This window comes from Euprymna scolopes, chromosome 1 (assembly GCF_053919585.1).
Source record: "Euprymna scolopes isolate OS-2025 chromosome 1, ASM5391958v1, whole genome shotgun sequence".
NCBI lineage: Eukaryota > Metazoa > Mollusca > Cephalopoda > Sepiida > Sepiolidae > Euprymna > Euprymna scolopes.
The window spans coordinates 80,753,701-80,770,782 of NC_136482.1; the positions used below are offsets into that span (position 1 = coordinate 80,753,701).

At 33.1% G+C, this 17,082-nt stretch overlaps 1 protein-coding gene across 1 annotated transcript in view; it reads left to right on the plus strand.

Moving 5' to 3' along the window:
- Nucleotides 1-6,373: 6,373 nt before the first annotated feature.
- Nucleotides 6,374-17,082, plus strand: part of LOC145242653 (uncharacterized) — a 57,515-nt gene continuing 46,806 nt past the window's right edge. The window contains exon 1 of the mRNA XM_080105807.1: nucleotides 6,374-6,851. Coding sequence (XP_079961933.1) covers nucleotides 6,492-6,851 — 360 coding nt within the window. The 5' untranslated portion in view covers nucleotides 6,374-6,491. The remainder of the gene's footprint in view (nucleotides 6,852-17,082) is intronic.

Consider the following 17,082-nt stretch of genomic DNA (forward strand, 5'->3'; position numbering starts at 1 on the left):
ATCTTTCAAACTCCTTGGCCTAACGTTCACAGGAGACATGAGTTGGAACAATTACATTGAAGGCATTGCCAGGGCCGCTGCAAGAAAGGTGGGCTCTCTCTACCGTGCTAGAAAACTACTAACACCCGAAAGTATCCTGTACCTCTATAAGGCCACCATTCGCCCATGTATGGAGTATTGCTGCCACATCTGGGCTGGTGCATCTGCTACTAGTCTCTCGCTCCTTGACAAGGTTCAAAAGAGAGTCGCAAACCTGATAGGCCCTGAACTGGCATCTAAGCTTCAGCCTCTGTCCCATCGACGAAATGTTGCATCCCTCTGCCTTTTCTACAAGTATTTTAGTGGTAAATGCTCTGACGAACTGCAATCACTTGTGCCCCCACGACGTGAGCACCCTCGACAAACCCGACAGGCTGCTAAATCCCACCCCCACACTGTAGAGATCCCTAGATGTAAAAGATCTTTTTACTCCAATAGTTTCTTCCCCAGAACTGCTAGACTCTGGAATTCCATTCTAGGTCCCTGTTTCCCCAACAGTACTGACATGCAGAAGTTCAAGTGTAACGTGAACCGACACCTTGCTGCCCAAATCCCTTCATAGTACCCCAGTAGTTGTTGCCCCTGATAGTAGCCCCCTACACCAAAGTGGCAATTTGCCTTGTTTGGGGTGAAAATGTAATAAAAAAAAAAAAAAAAAAAAACATTAAACAAATATTTTTTGGCTTTCGAAACAAGATCACAGTGTAGTATCTGTTTTGATGCTACACTTTACCTTTTCTGTCCTCGGTCGGTGGAGGATCTTCATGACTGAGATTATTTTTGTTCCTATCCAGAGTGCCCCTTATTGAGAAGCTGGATTTTGCCCACAAGATTATATGTTGAAATATTTAAATAACCATTACTTTAAATACAGAAATTATATTTAAAGTTTTGGTTTTCTGTTCTTCTTTGTCCATTTTTCCCCCATGTTTTTCATCAAAATGTGTAGCATATTAGTTGTCTCACAGGCCATCATCAGTGATTGCTCACTGGCAGTAACCTGTGATGTGCCCTGGAGACCAAGTGACAACAAGTCTCCCCGGATTTCCAGTGTTTTCCACCTCTTGACCACTTGTGCAGATGATTGCATGTTATCGTAAGAGCCGTTGTCACTGATTTCTCGTTGGCATCGGCTATTGGTGTTTCCTGGGGTTTGGGTGATAAAATGCTCCCCAGGTACTAGATTTGAATTGCACACTTCCAGGGGAGATTTGGTTAGTACTTTTTCACCCTGGTCTTTCCATCCTCCCTGACCCTTCACAACTAGTTGGTGTGGTGTGGCGCCAGTCTGTCATCTACACCAGTGTTTTTTTATTATTATTATTATTATTATTATTATTATTATTATTATGAGGGTGTATTTTAAATATTATTTTCAAGTTAAATTAAATTTTGGGTTTGTATTACCGTACACATATTCGAAAAAGTTGTCAAAAAACAAATATATACCAAATAAATGTTATCAAAGGCAAGATAAGTTACTCTTCTATCTATCTGGTAAGGTTTTTAGTGGTTTTACTCACTTTAAAATGTGTAATTGCTTCGAAAATCATACAATGTTTATCGATATATTTTAAAAAGAAAAATGTCGGCATGTTTGGTAGAAAAGTAACTTATCTTGCTTTTGATAACATTTATTTGGTATCTATTTGTTTTTTGACAACTTTTTGAATCTATGTGCATAGTAAAACAAATCCATCATGCAAATTATTTACCGTTAAAATGTTATAAAAAAAAATTGAAGTTTTAAATATATTTCAAAAATAAATTACGCCCAATGCTAAAATATTGATAATTCACCGATCGTAAAAAAAAAAAAAAACTGCCATGAAAAATGCTTACTTTAAAATATTTGAAAATACTCAGTGAAAAGTTTTATTTATTATTAAAAGAACGGACTGAAAATATTATATAAAAATTGTTTATTTTGCAGTAAAAAAAAAATAAATAAAATGAAATATTCGACTTTCTCCGATAAAAGTAAAAGTTCAAACACGAATTCACTTACGATATTTTGATTAAAATTATCCCAAATGTGCAATTATAATAATTATTATCCGAATGGAGAATTGTTCTTTCTCTTTAGAACATACATGGACAATCGGTAACACATATAGGTAGCCATATTTTTTATGCCTGTTAGCATGACCATGTGGTTGAATACCGGAAGCTGTCTATACCTACAACTTAATCACGGAGTGACATTACACTGTTATGTGCATCGGCGTTCTTACTCTCGGTGGCCATGGTATATGCCAGTGCTGTATTTGGTTATTTGTTACAGGCTCTCATTTGTGTCTGTCAAGGCCTTACAGCTGAGGAAGCATTTTAGGCAAAAGGTAAAGAATGTAATTTACTCTAATTTTAAATATTAAAAATATGAGATGCAGTGAAGCTATCAACATCTGAGATATACATGATTTGTCATTTCAAGCTCTGTTGATGGCTCGCCTGTTTATGAGAGAACTTGGAATGTTTTTAACATCTACATCATTGGTTGCCTGAAAGTTATTTGTAATAGAAGGTGTATGTTCAAAGAGATGTTTGTTAGAGATGTGCAGCTTTCGATTCATTTGGCCATTTTATTATGGGAATAGGGGATTATAGCGAAAATCCAAATATGGTAGTATCATGTTCAGACTTTCAAATAACATCATGTAAATAAAATTTCTTATTATTTGTTTCTCTATTCTTGTAGTGAACAGTTTTCATCCACTACAAAATACATCTATCCTTAAAACTTGCTGCAAATTAGTTTTGTGAAAGAGTGTGCAGTTTGCTATCAGTTGTAAACTAAAACAGAACTCTCATGGCGAAGCATACAAGGAGACAGATATGGTGGAGCTGTTGAATGTTGTCTATCACACTGGAAAAGTAACATTTGCAGATGAACAACACAAAAAGAAATAACGCTCACTAACTTGAGTAACTTACAAACCGCGTGAATATATTTATGGGCAACACATACAAGACATGCATAAGAAAGTTATGAAGAGTGTGGTCCAACATGTCCATACAGGACGGAGACTTAGGTGCAAGAGGACGAGAGAGAGAAAAAGGAAAAGGAAACCAATATCACCACTTATGGACTGAAAAATGCAATTGCTGGAAATAAGGGGCGATAACCATACATGTCTCCAGTTGAAAGTGTTGTGCATTGTGTTCGTTTGTGCACTACATGCGAAATAAGGATAGATAGTAGTTTTGACAACACGTCTCTATACAGGTAACCTTACAAGAGCAGTCATTATAGATGTACAAGCGTCCACACTCCATCAAAAAATGACAAGAAAAATATTATGCTTCACTAGTGCTTGCACTAATATTCAAATTTATATAAAATGTCTAAACCTATGAAATTTAAGTGTAATATGAACAACCATGTTGTTCCTCAATTCCTTACTTAGAGTGCCCTTGCATACATAACCCCTAATTCGCAGTAGCCGTTTATGTCTCAGGGAAAAATTGTCTTGTTTGGAGTTAATATGTAAAAAGGGGCAGAAATGTGTGTTTAAAAAAAAGTAAAAAAGTGTGTTTAAAAAAAGTTGAAAAGTTTTTTTGAAAACAAAGGGATATTAGACATATTTTTCAGATAGATTGTGAGTTAAATTTTTTAAAATGTTAAGAAAAAAAAATAAGCAAGAAAAAAGATATCTTAAGCTGCAAAATTAAAAAAAGAAAAAGAAATGTATAAATCAGTATATAAAAACAAAAACATAAGATTGATTGGATTCGTCCCTCTTATAGGTGTTGACCTCACTGGGTTCTCGTGGTTACAAGGGAGCTGAGATATTTTTTCATATTCGACAGAGATTGTATAAGGATAAGGAGGTTGCATGGTAGATTATGTGAACTTCTCAAGCTTTTATACTCTTTTATGTACATAGACAATTATCTAATTAAATACTTTCCTTTCAAACAGTGTTTTTGTTCATCAGTTTTTAAATTTGTGTATCTGGTTGGATATTCCTCAGTTCCAACTACGAACTTGAAGGGTAGTTTTATATATCTCATGTGAATTTGTATAGAATAGTCTGATTTGAATGTTTGTGCTCTTTTGTTCTCCTTTGTGTTTCATGGAGATGTTCTGACTGTACATCATGTTGAATTGAAACATTGTATTGTAAAATTGACAGGTGTCATTCAACTGCAGGTTGATTTTCATATCTTTTTAGGGGAGAATGTTGGAATTTTTTTGTACCAACAATTGTGTATCCACATGTATATATTTGTTATATCTTTATTCTGGTTCATGAGTTCTATTTGTTGTATTTTATACTTTATTGAATTTGGTTTCGTACAAAATTGCAATTGATTTTGAATAAAAAAGCAATGCTAGCTCCTTTGGAATGATGCCATGGAATCTAGTGCAAAAATCTTCCTTTCCGAATCCTGTTGCAAAGGAGAGTGGGCGTGTGCTTCATTGCCTGCATTCTGGAAGTACAGCCCTATAAGAAGAAAACACAGGTTGTGACAAGGTGAACACTTTGAACATGGCGACAGTATGCGCATATTTTGAGGGAAAGAAATTTGGAGTAATTTCAAAGCCTTTAAACTGACAGTTAAAAAAATGCAAAGTACTGTAGCAGAAACAAATGGAACTATTTTCTTTCGCAAGTAAATGCCTCTCCCCTGTGTTGTTTGGCCATATACGGACCAATCAGGGGTGCGGCGCATTGATCCTTTCTTTTCCCAGAAGGAAATCGGACAGTTTCTGGTTTGAAGGAAAAGAACCCTTCCTTACCGAGAGAGACACCAAACAGAAAGGACCCTCTTTCTTCACTCTCTCTCTCTCTCTCTCTCTCTCTCTCTCTCTCTCCACCTGTGTTATTTCATCCGGTATCGACGATTCCCCCTGGGAATAACTACCGCGATAGCACCAGTTAGCCAGAGTCCAGCTTTTGACCAGGAATATATCACCCTGTGAACATTCGCTGGAATAAACCTTTTCTTTGTTAAATATATTGAAGTTGTTGCATTTGTCATTTCAGAAGCTTGTGTGGAATTTATTTATTTTCTTAGATTGTGCCCTACAAGCACAAAATTCTAAAGTACTCATTCTTAATTTTTATATAGTCATTCGTTGTAGTGACGTCTTTTTATTTTTTTATTTTTTGTGCTATTTTTTGTGAGTTATCGTTTTTTGTTTTGGAATGCCTGTGAAGGAAACAATTTTCAACCTATTTGTAAATAAAATCTCCATTTTAAAACAAGGCCTCTTTCGGCTTTATTCGTTTACTCCCCCTTTTTATTTTATCCTTTTATTTTTTTGTGCAGGCTATTTGTTTCGCGTAAAATTTATCTGAACATGGATAAATTTTCAAAAAATGGAAATAGAATGAAGGATTTCTTTCCAAATTCATTTCAGATTGCGATAAAGAATTTGATTTGCTATTTGCTTCTTCCCTTCACCTAAACGCATGAAATTCTTTTTGCAGAGTAGTTTTTTACTCACTTACTTTTGTGTGACGGGACGGATTTATATTTATTTAAATACAAATAAATACACATTAATTTTTAGTTGTGTGACATGCATAAACCATTATACACTCGTTCTCATCATCGAGAACCTTCCTATTGCAAATGTTGTCTTTTATGCATCTGTTTTGCTTGAAATGTCGCCAGATAACAAATTTTCACTCTCTCGAAAGTCATGTGATTTCGCTTACTTCTGTCACTGAGGTCAAACGAAACTGATCTCAGCTCTAAATTCTAAAATAAATAGATTGTTTTTTTGTTTGTTTGTTTTTTGTTGTTTTTTTTTTACAATTCTTCAGGCTATTCAAGAGTAATCTCTTAAAAAAATAGAATCTCATTTTGTTGGAGTGGGAGGTCAATGGAGAGTATTAATATATAAATTTACCCCCACCCCCCAATAATAATCCTACCGAGAGACTTCCACTCTAGTCTTAAATTATTTTCGAACTGACAGTTTAAAGGCTTCAAAGTTACTCCCGAATATCGCAACAAAATACACACGGATAAATCACTATCTCAGACTGCTATGATAATAATTTTGTATTTAATCATGGACTTAACGTTCAGAGTCAATCATCCAGTATTATAGTTCATTTATGCTCATGAACCAAAAGGTATTTTTAAACCGTTATCACAATTGTATCAATGGTTCTAGATTGCTTCAATCGCCAGTGAAATTTCTTTCTTTCTTTCTTTTTTTCCAATTAGTTATTTTATTTACCTCCTCCGCTCCAGAAAATTAGACACAAATAATATGTTATTTTGATGAAAGTGTTTCTGTGGAACGAACTGGGTTTGAACTTAGCAAAACTAAGCTCCCATCACTCCAGTTAGTTACAAGTTATCTCCCTTTATCCCAATTCTTCATTAGAGTCAATATTGTTGGTTTCACTGCAGACGCTCATCGTTCCAACGCATTTTTCTCTTTGATTTATTCACTCTGTTCCCCTTTTAAGCGACAATTATCAATAATTATGACAAGCAAACGATCAGGGAAGCAATCGGCCAAGGCGCAAAACTCGGAAAAAACAGGAAAAGAACGCGATTCCCTGGTAACAGAAGGTGAAAAAAAGCTGTCAATCGCAGAGAAACTGGAACTCTTGGAGAATGAGTTCTGTCTTCTTCGTGACATGTGTTTACAATCAGGTTACACGGGGGATCAAATCCAGACAGCGGCATCGCCGTTTTTGGCCAGCATCAAAAGGGCCAAACGAAGGAATTGGATCCAACGAGCCATTCAGTGCTTCCTGTTTTTCCTCATGGCTTTCGCACTTTTTTCTTACGACCCTGTCTATCAGGTGCTGAGCGCTTATGGGCGAAAAACCAGCATCAACGTAAGTATAAAAATACGTCACTTTATATTGGATATATACGTTTGCTATTGGGATGCTGTAAGAAAAGGAGAATAGAATTCTTTGTTGTGTTTGTTCTTGTCAACAACAACAAAATATTTTTGTCATCTTATTCTTAAAAAGAGGCGGGGACACTCACAGCTAGAAGTAGGAATTAAGCGAGAGGGAAGGGGGTCGATTACAGTGTTTTTCGCAGCTGGGCAGTGTACACGTAACCAATTTGGGAGATGGTGAGATCTTTCACGGGGCCGGATTGTTGGTTTAAAAAGTAGAAAATAAAATGGAGAAGTTAGTAATTTATTTGGTTGATATTTGAAGAAATTTCACATTTGATCTGTTAAATTATTATTATAACGCCAATAGAGAACAGAGGAAGCGTTTTTCGTTTTTATTTTAATCCTAGCTTTAAACTAAGTACAGAATTACTTGTTTTAATTAATCGCGCTTGTCATTCCTTGTAATAAAACTGAATATGATTGGACATTTGTTTTAGAAACAAACCTAGAAAAAAAATTTTTTCGTTGTCCGAGATTTGAGGTACCAGATGGAGTGATATGGACACAATCTTAAATTTACATGAGAATTATTTTGAAGTTTGAATTGATCACACTTGCAGATAAAATACAAAATGAATATTTCACTCGGGACATTTAAGAGAAAAACAAATCGAGGGGGGGGGCTTATACATTTTAACATCCCGTGCAAATTTAGAAAGCCATTCTTAACATAGGATGGAGGTTAGACTAACTCTAAAATGAAATTAACAGATATTAGGGGGAAAAATGCAATATTTATCAGAAATATTGTCAAAAAATATCTACGTTTCAAGTTTGTAAAGCTGATTGTATTTTGCTCAATTAAGAATAAAATATTTGGTAAATATCCAGATCCGCTACAACAGAACACCGACCACTCTAATTTGTATTTTTATAGATAATTGAGGTGGCTGACAACGAATCTGATAGTCAAACTTGGGGCAAATTTACCGTTTGCATGGTATTAATCCCTGAACCCACGAACTACTTTCCACCATTTTGCAGCTTCCGTTTACGCTACGCGCATGCGCTGCAGCATCAACGATGGCTTGCTTCACCTAGCAAACTGCCTTCTCACATGGCGTACCAATCAAAAAATTACGGACTGACATTTTTTTAATGGCTTACGGTTAAAGAAAAGTACAACAAATTAGGGGACCTTCTTCTTTTTTTTTTTTGTCTCCCGTAGTTTTTAATGCGGTTTACAAAAACATCTGTTTTTCATTCTTTTTTTTGCGGGAGGGGGATTCAATTATAGAACTTATGTGGCTTAATAGGTGCTTCTGCAGTTTAGTTAACCGTTTTTCCGTAAATAACGCACCGACATTTACCAATTAGAACACCATTTAACATTTTTCGAAGATTTTTTTTTTTCTTTTTTTACACAATGGTCACCACTTATCAAGGCCCGGAAGCCACTCAGGGATAAGGGTTATTGCAAGTACATTACGTTAGTGTGGAGATTTGATGAAGTGTTTACTTAAGGGGGCGGTTCATTAAGAGTTTAACGTTGGACTTGAAGACATCCAAGTTGTAGTTGGGTAGGAAGCAGGAACAGAGTTCCACAGGCGTGCAGTTGAACTGCACTGCAGTTCTAAGAAAGAAGCTTTGTTCATGGAATCCACATTTGATTTAGGCACAGATAAAGAGTGGGGGAAATTTTTCACAGTAGATTCAGCTAGACGGGTGTTTTTCGTGAAAGATTGGAGTTCAGACGAGCACCTGCCATGGAAATAACGATAAAACAAGGATAGGCTCACAACGTCTCTTCTGTGGGAGAGAGGTTGCAGGGTAGAGAAAAGGGCATCCCCCACTAAGCCACGAAGTCTATTTTGTACTCTGTCAAGGCAGGATAGGCTGTTTTTAGCAGCTCCTGCCCAGATATGGCAGCAGTATTCCATCCTTGGACGTACTTGGTTTTTATATAGATAGAGAATTGCATCAGTAGTGAGATATCTTCTGGAGCGGTAGAAGGATCCCACCATCTTTCCAGCGACCTTGGCAACAGACTTGATGTACGTGTTCCATTTCAGATCAGGAGTAAAGGTCAAACCCAGAAGCTTGTCAAAACACGGGGCCTCTCCCAGACGAGAGCCATCCATCCCAATTGATGCCAGATGGGGATCAGAGCGTTGATGATGTAAGGATAGGAGTTTTACTGTTTACATTGGGGCACGAGCTTTGGGGGGGTGGGGGCATGCTCGTAGCGTAAACGGAAGCTGCAAAATGGTGGAAAGTAGTTTGTGGGTTCAGGGGTTAATACCATGCAAACGGTAAATTTGCCCCAAGTTTGACTATCAGATTCGTTGTCAGCGACCTCAATTACCTGCAAAAAAAACAAATTAGAGTGGTCGGTGTTCTGTTGTAGCGGATCTGGATATTTACCAAATATTTTTTTTTCTTTACAAATAAGTATGTGTTTTTTAACACACAAGAATTAGTGGGTGTCCTTATTTACTAACCTCCCCACGAGGGCAAGTTTAATAAATAAAGACACTTCTACACTACAGAAGTGTCTTTTTAACCCATAACCTAACTTTTACGTCTAGTTTGGCAAAAGTTTGTTTGGCAGGTTCAAATTTCCCACAAGCGCTGATAAAAGAGGATTTATTTTGTTTTTACTGTGGAGAAAGTTCAATTTCAAAAAGAGGGTGCATTATTTTGGATTGGGACACCAAAATTGTCCCAGTCGAGGAAGTTTTTTTACTCATCCTGACTGAAGCCAAAACAGATGCTGCTACAGTGTAGCCTCAGTGGTTGCTCGATGACATTCAATTAGGTTCGGATATAAGTGTCAGTGCTGCTACACTTATATCCGAACCTAATTGAATGTCATCGAGGAACCAGAATCAATTAATGCCAAAAACAAAGTTTTTCCTTATATTTTAAAAATTGAGTCGTTTGGATTAGGATATACACAAGTCTCTTTAAAAAAATGTAAACGTGTCTAGATTTGTAATGGACAATTACGAAGTTTAAATAATTGGGGGTTGGAATCGCAAGATTTGTTTAGAAATAAACAAATAATTGGTACTTAACTTATGCAAAGATACCGTACGGAAATAAGGAGGAAGCTTTCTAATTATTCTGTACTTTAATTTGATAAACAAGATTAGGTAAAACTTGAATTTAATTTTGAAAAAGAAAATAGCATGTTATCTTTATAGGAGGGAAATGTTGTGCATTTCTCTCCTAATAATTACTTAAATAAACACAAGGCCAAACAACATTGCTTTTTTTTAACAAAACAATAATAAAGGGTTTATTTAGAAAAGGCGAGATTGTATCTCAAACAAAGTATTTCAAAGAAAGAAAGTGTAAATGTCAGTTTGAAGGTGTCATGACGACACTTTCAAACTGACATTTAGACGTGTCAAACAGACATTTAGACGTGTCAAATAGACATTTACACGTGTCGTCTGCCATCATATTGCAGTCGTCAGCAAGTAACAGTGGGAGGGGTGAGTGAGAGAGGTCTGCATAGGTCGCTTGCTGGCGTCTCTCTGGCGATCGTAGCTGAGATCCCAAAGGGCTAAAAAATAGTCCTTAAGGGGACAACTCAAATCAATGCGCCCTGCAACTGATTGATCAGTGTGGCCGAATCACTTTGGCACCGGCAATTGATCCGCTTATAGTAAATAGTTTGTTAACTGCTAGCAGTGCTAGTACACCTTTTCTGTGGTGCCCGGAAAACTCGTCTCCGGAAAACTCGTCCCCTTTCGCTAGGTAACAAATTTTATGATCGTTCTTGAAGGAGATATTGTTTTTTAAAATAGACTATAGCCCCCCCCCATAATATTTTAAAAAAAATATTTTTACTTGTTTAATGTTTTTTTTGTTTTTTAAATAAAATCGATTTTCTAAGTGTCCGTTTTACCCTTTTATAAACAACAGTAAATAATTAAATTCTTTTTATATTGATATAAAAAAATATGCGGTCTCGTTTATGAACATAATAAACGCTTTAAAATAAGTGAAACCACTAAGAACTTAGCCAGTTAGGTAGAAAACGGACACTTAGAAAATCGATTTTATTTAAAAAAAAAAAAAACAAGAAAACATTAAACAAGTAAAATATTTTTTTTAAATATTATGGGGGGGGGGCTATAGTCTATTTTAAAAAACAATATCTCCTTAAAGAACGATCATAAAACGTGTTTTCCATTGATATTTATTCAATAAGGGACCAGTTTTCCTACCTAGCGAAAGGGAACAAGTTTTCCGGAGACGAATTTTCTTGGGACGAGTTTTCCGGGCACCAAAAACTATATCTCTCTCCGAAAAACAACCAACAAAAAATGAAATTAAAAAGATTCTTGATAAACAATAGCGGAGTTTTCAATAAAATTGATTAATAAACTTATTTAGTGATTACTTTTTCTCTTAATGATTGATTTTAGAATTTCGAAGTAAAAAGTAAAAAAATTAAAAATGAGTTAACAAGAGATTGTTAGTTAGCACACGGCATCGGGCATCTCTCGCGCCAAAAAATATTTCGCTTTTAATTTATTAGTTAATTTTTGCAAAATTTGACAGGACGACAATAAATGTTGATAATTGATAAAATTATAATTTTAAATAATGCATGAGTGCATTTGGTATGAGAGAAAACAAAAACAAAAAAAAAAACTATCATAATAAAAAAAAAAAAAAAAAAGTATCGAAGAATCGAATCGCTCCGTTTTTTAATTTGTTTTGTTTTTTATTGTTTTTATGACTCCAAAAAACATCGTTAAAATAAGAACAAAAAAAAATTGTAATTAACATAATAAACGCTTTAAAATAAGTGAAACCACTAAGAACTTAGCCGGTGTCCGGAAAACTCGACCCCGGAAAACTCGTCCCCTTTCGCTAGGAAGGAAAACTGGTCCCTTATTGAATAAATATCGATTGAAAACACATTTTATGATCGTTCTTGAAGGAGATATTGTTTTTTTAAAAATATTTTTACTTGTTTAATGTTTTGTTTTTTTTAATAAAATCGATTTTCTAAGTGTCCGTTTTCTACCTAACTGGCCAAGTTCTTAGTGGTTTCACTTATTTTAAAGCGTTTATTATGTTCATAAACGAGACCGCATATTTTTTTAATATCAATATAAAAAGAATTTACTTATTTACTGTTGTTTATAAAAGGGTAAAATCGATTTTTCTACCTCGCCGACTATGTTGTTTGTTTAATTTATTTGGAATCGTTTATTCGGTAAAGATAAAAAACACAGAAAACAAACAAAAAACATGTCGAGTGTTACGTGAGAACGAGAAATAATGTCCGACATGAGAGTATATCACATCTTAGGGGTCTTGATAATCGCTAAAAAATAGAAAATTAAAGAAATTACTGAGGGAGATTTGGTTTTAAAAAGAAAATAGTAAATTTTAATATTTTTTTAAATATAATTTTTAGAGAGGGGGGGGGGGGTAAAAACTATATCTCCCTCCGAAAAACAACCAACAAAAAATTAAATGAAAAAGATTCTTGATAAACGATAGCGGAGTTTTCAATAAAATTGATTAATAAATTTATTTAGTAATTACTTTTTCTCTTAATGATTGATTTTAGAATTTTGAAGTAAAAATTAAAAAAATTAAAAATGAGTTAATGAGAGATTGTTAGCACATGGCATCTCTCGCGCCCAAAAAATATTTCGCTTTTAATTTATTAGTAAGTTACAAAAAAAATTTTTGTTCTTATTTTAACGATGTTTTTTGGAGTAATAAAAACAATGATAAAAACAAAACAAAAAAAATTAAAAAAACAGGTAGCGATTCGATTCTTCGTTACTTTTTTGTTTTGGTTTTTTAATTCTGATAGTTTTTTTTTTGTTGCTGTTATGTTTTTGTTTCTCATACCAAATGCACTCATGCGTTATTTAAAATTATAATTTTATCAGTTATCAACATTTATTGTCCTGTCAAATTTTGAAAAATTATAATTTTAAATAACGCATGAGTGCATTTGTAGGTGAGTCAAAAATTTCGTGAAAATAGTGAATAATTCCACCCCATTTTTCCAAGCTTATAACTCCTCGAAAAATGTAATTCAAGCCCCTTTTTTTTTTTTTCAATTAAAGGAGCAAGGACCAAGGTTTCATTTAAAAAAAAAAAAAAAAAAAAAAAGTGTTTTTTTTTTGTTTTTTTTTTTAAAGGTTTTAAACTTCGGACTTTACAGGTAAATTTCTAAAAAAACTTCTTTTTTTTGTTTTAAATTTGAATATATTATTTATTGACCTTTTCTCTTCAATTTGTGATATATAAGACTTTGGTACATAAATTAATTATGTACTTTTTAATAGACATTTCAAAATGGGAGGCGTGAATTATTCGACCCACTGTCTTTCCAAGCTTATAACTCCTCGAAAAATGTAATTCAAGCCCTAATTTTTTTTTCAATTAAAGGAGCAAGGACCAAGGTTCCATTAAAAAAAAGAAAAAACAAATAACGTGGTTTAAAAAAAAAAAAAGTTTGAAACTTCAAACTTTACAGGTAAAATTCTAAAAAACACTACGTTTTTTTTTGTTGTTTGTTTTAAATTTGAATACATTATTTATTGACCTTTTCTCTTCAATTTGTGAATAAATTAATTATTTACTTTTCGGTGAGTAAATTAATTATTTACTTTTTAATAGACACTTGAAAATGGGGGGGGCGTGAATTAAAAAAAAACGTTTGTCTAAAATATTATATTCAGTTTATTGGAAAGAACATAAAATTTCACATTGACCCTGAAAATATCGTAAAAATAGAATCAATAGAAAAATTTTGATAGATTTTGAAAGTTTAAAAATTGAAAAATATTGAGTTCGGAAAATTCATTACTGTTTTAAAAAAAAAAAAATTATTTCTATTACTTTTAAATCAACTTTAATAGTTTATTTTGGAAGTATAATCCATAAAGAAAATAAATAACCCACTTTTAACAGAGAAATTACGAGATTTTTATATTTTATTCGCAATTTCGTGTTAGGGGGGTCAAAAATTCCTACAAAAATTCTGAAAGTTTTTTTTTTTTTTTTCTGTTTTTTTTTTTTTTTTTTTTTTTTTTTTCTTTACCGAATAAACGATTCACCCAACGATTCCAAATAAATTAAACAACAAACAACATAGTCGGCGAGGTAGAAAAATCGATTTTACCCTTTTATAAACAACAGTAAATAAGTAAATTCGGTTATCCTGACGCTCCGCACTCCTTTGTTTACATCAGAAGTGACGTCACACAAATCTCATAATACGGATGGCTACAATTGTAAAAATAATTTGTTTTATTTTTCTTTCATTTTGAGCTCCTTTTTTCTCCCGTTTGTTTTTGTTTTCTACAATTAATAAACCAGTTTAGTTTACAAGTAAAAAATAATTTGTTTTACTTTTTTAATTACCAACACAGTAGCGAATTTAATTTTTTTTTTTTTTAATTAAAAAAAAATATCGTGAAACTTGAATTTAACTTGAAAATACTATTAAAAAATAGCGCGGGTCGTAAAATGCAGAAGCACTCTTTTATAATATAAAAGTTTGGTAAACCTTTAAGAGTGGCAATTTGAAAGGAATTTTCGAGGGTGGAGTAATTCTTTATATTTACCTTTTTTTAATTGAATTGTTAGGTGAAAGTACAGAATAGTTACAATACACCCTCCCTTCCCCATGTTAAATAATAGGTTTCTAAATAATAGCGTTAAAAATAGCTCAGGTCGTAAAGTGCAGGTGCAGGACTGCAGGAGTACCTATAAAAGGTAACGCCGGATCGGAAAAAGAGTTCAAAATGAAAATAAAATAAATTCTCCGTTCAAAATAAGAAATGAGAGAGAAAAAAAAAAGTTAAATTCTCCGCTCTGTGTTAGTAATTAAAAACTAAAACAAATTCTCAAAATGAAAAGAAATGTTAGATTCTCCGCTCAAATACCAATATAACAAATGGGAGAGAAAAAAAAAAATTAAATTCGCTACTGTGTTGGTAATTAAAAAAGTAAAACAAATTATTTTTTACTTGTAAACTGGTTTATTAATTGTACCTATTTACTATGCCTCCCCACGGGACAGAGTTAGACACCAGGGTCGTTTTTTAACGTGGAGAAAAGGTACAAAAATAAAAATTGTCTCAGTCGTGAAGGATTTCTCCTCCACCGAAAGAGAACAAGAAAATGAAGTGCAGCATCTGAAGAACAGATACTACACTTTGATCTTGACCAAAAGAATTGTAGAAAACAAAAATAAACGGGATAAAAAAGGAGCTCAAAATGAAAGAAAAATAAAACAAATTATTTTTACAATTGTAGCCATCCGTATTATAAGATTTGTGTGACGTCACTTCCGATATAAACAAAGGAGTGCGGAGCGTCAGGATAACCGTAAATTCTTTTTATATTAATATAAAAAAAAAATATGCGGTCTCGTTTATGAACATAATAAACGCTTAAAATAAGTGAAACCACTAAGAACTTAGGTAGGAAACGGACACTTAGAAAATCGATTTTATTTAAAAAAAAAAAAAAAAAAAAAAAAGTACCATTAAACAAGTAAAAAATTTTTTTTTTTAATATTATGGGGCGGGGGCTATAGTCTATTTTAAAAAACAATATCTCCTTCAAGAACGATCATAAAATGTGTTTTCAATCGATATTTATTCAATAAGGGACCAGTTTTCCTACCTAGCGAAGGGGTCGAGTTTTCCGGAGACGAGTTTTCCCGGGACGAGTTTACCTAAATTCAAATTAGCCAGTTTGGTAGAAAACGGACACTTAGAAAAATGATTTTATTTAAAAAAAAAAAAAAAAAAAAAAAAAAAAAACATTAAACAAGTAAAAATATTTTTTTTTTAATATTATGAGGGGGGCTATAATCTTTAAAAAACAATATCTCCTTCAAGAACGATCATAAAATGTGTTTTCAATCGATATTTATTTAATAAGGGACCAGTTTTCCTACCTAGCGAAAGGGGACGAGTTTTCCGGGGTCGAGTTTTCCTAAATTCATAAATGGCTAATTGGCAAGAAAAATTGGTGCAAGTCTATAAATGGGCCACAACAAATCTTTTATACAATAAAAATCTGAAAAAAATCTTTATAATGTACGTACTTGTCACTGCATGAAAATGTCATATTTCAAAAATCACGTAAATCGATCAAGTAGTTTTTTTTTATTTAAGAAAATCAAATATTATCGGTCGATTCATTGAAGAAAAAGCCACGCGCCATGTTGTCTGAGAGATAACGCAACTAACGACCCCTGGCGGAAGTATGGGTCAACAAGGGCAGTACATGCAGACCATCGAATATTTTATCAATCAAGTACTTTTATTTATTTATTTTTTTTTTTAAGAAAATCAATTTTTACGATTTCTAGGGATAATAAATAAATAAATTGACTTCTAATAAAGAGAAGGTGTCTTTGGGTTTGTATTACTGTACACATAGATTTGAAAAAGTTGTCAAAAAACAAATAAATGTTATCAAAGGCAAGATAAGTTACTTTTCTACCTAACTGAATAATTTTTTAGTGTTTTTATTCAATGTAACATGTTTATTCAGTTCGAAATACATACAGTATTTACCGATGTATTGGAAAATTTAAAATGGCGCCGACTTCTCTGTTGAACATGGTATGTTTGGGAAAATGAGTTAAAAATTAAAAAAATATACAAATACTGTTAAAAACCCACCGAATATATGTTAGCCTATGTCACGGTAACATATTGAGCGACTTTCTAACAGTATTTTGTCTAGTTTTTTTTTTATTTATTTATAACCCCTTTTCCCAAACTTACCGTATGAAAGAGTCGGGCGCCATTTTAGATTTTCCAATACATCGGTAAACAATGTATGTTTCCGAGCTGAATAAACATGTTACATTAAATAAAAACGCTAGAAAATTATCCAGTTAGGTAGAAAAGTAACTTATCTTGCCTTTGATAACATTTATTTATTATATATTTGTTTTTTGACAACTTTTTCGAATCTATGTGTACAGTAATACAAACCCAAAAAGGGTTTTCGACATTCAAAAAAAAAAATAGTCGATTTTATTAAAAGACACATTCTTTATTAAAAGAAGTCAATTTATTTATTTATTATCCCTAAAAATCGTAAAATTTATTTTTCTTAAAAAAAAAAAGAAAAAAAAGTACTTCGCTTACTAAAGTCTGTTTTCAGACGAACAAAAAAAAATAGTGTTTTCCACATTCTCT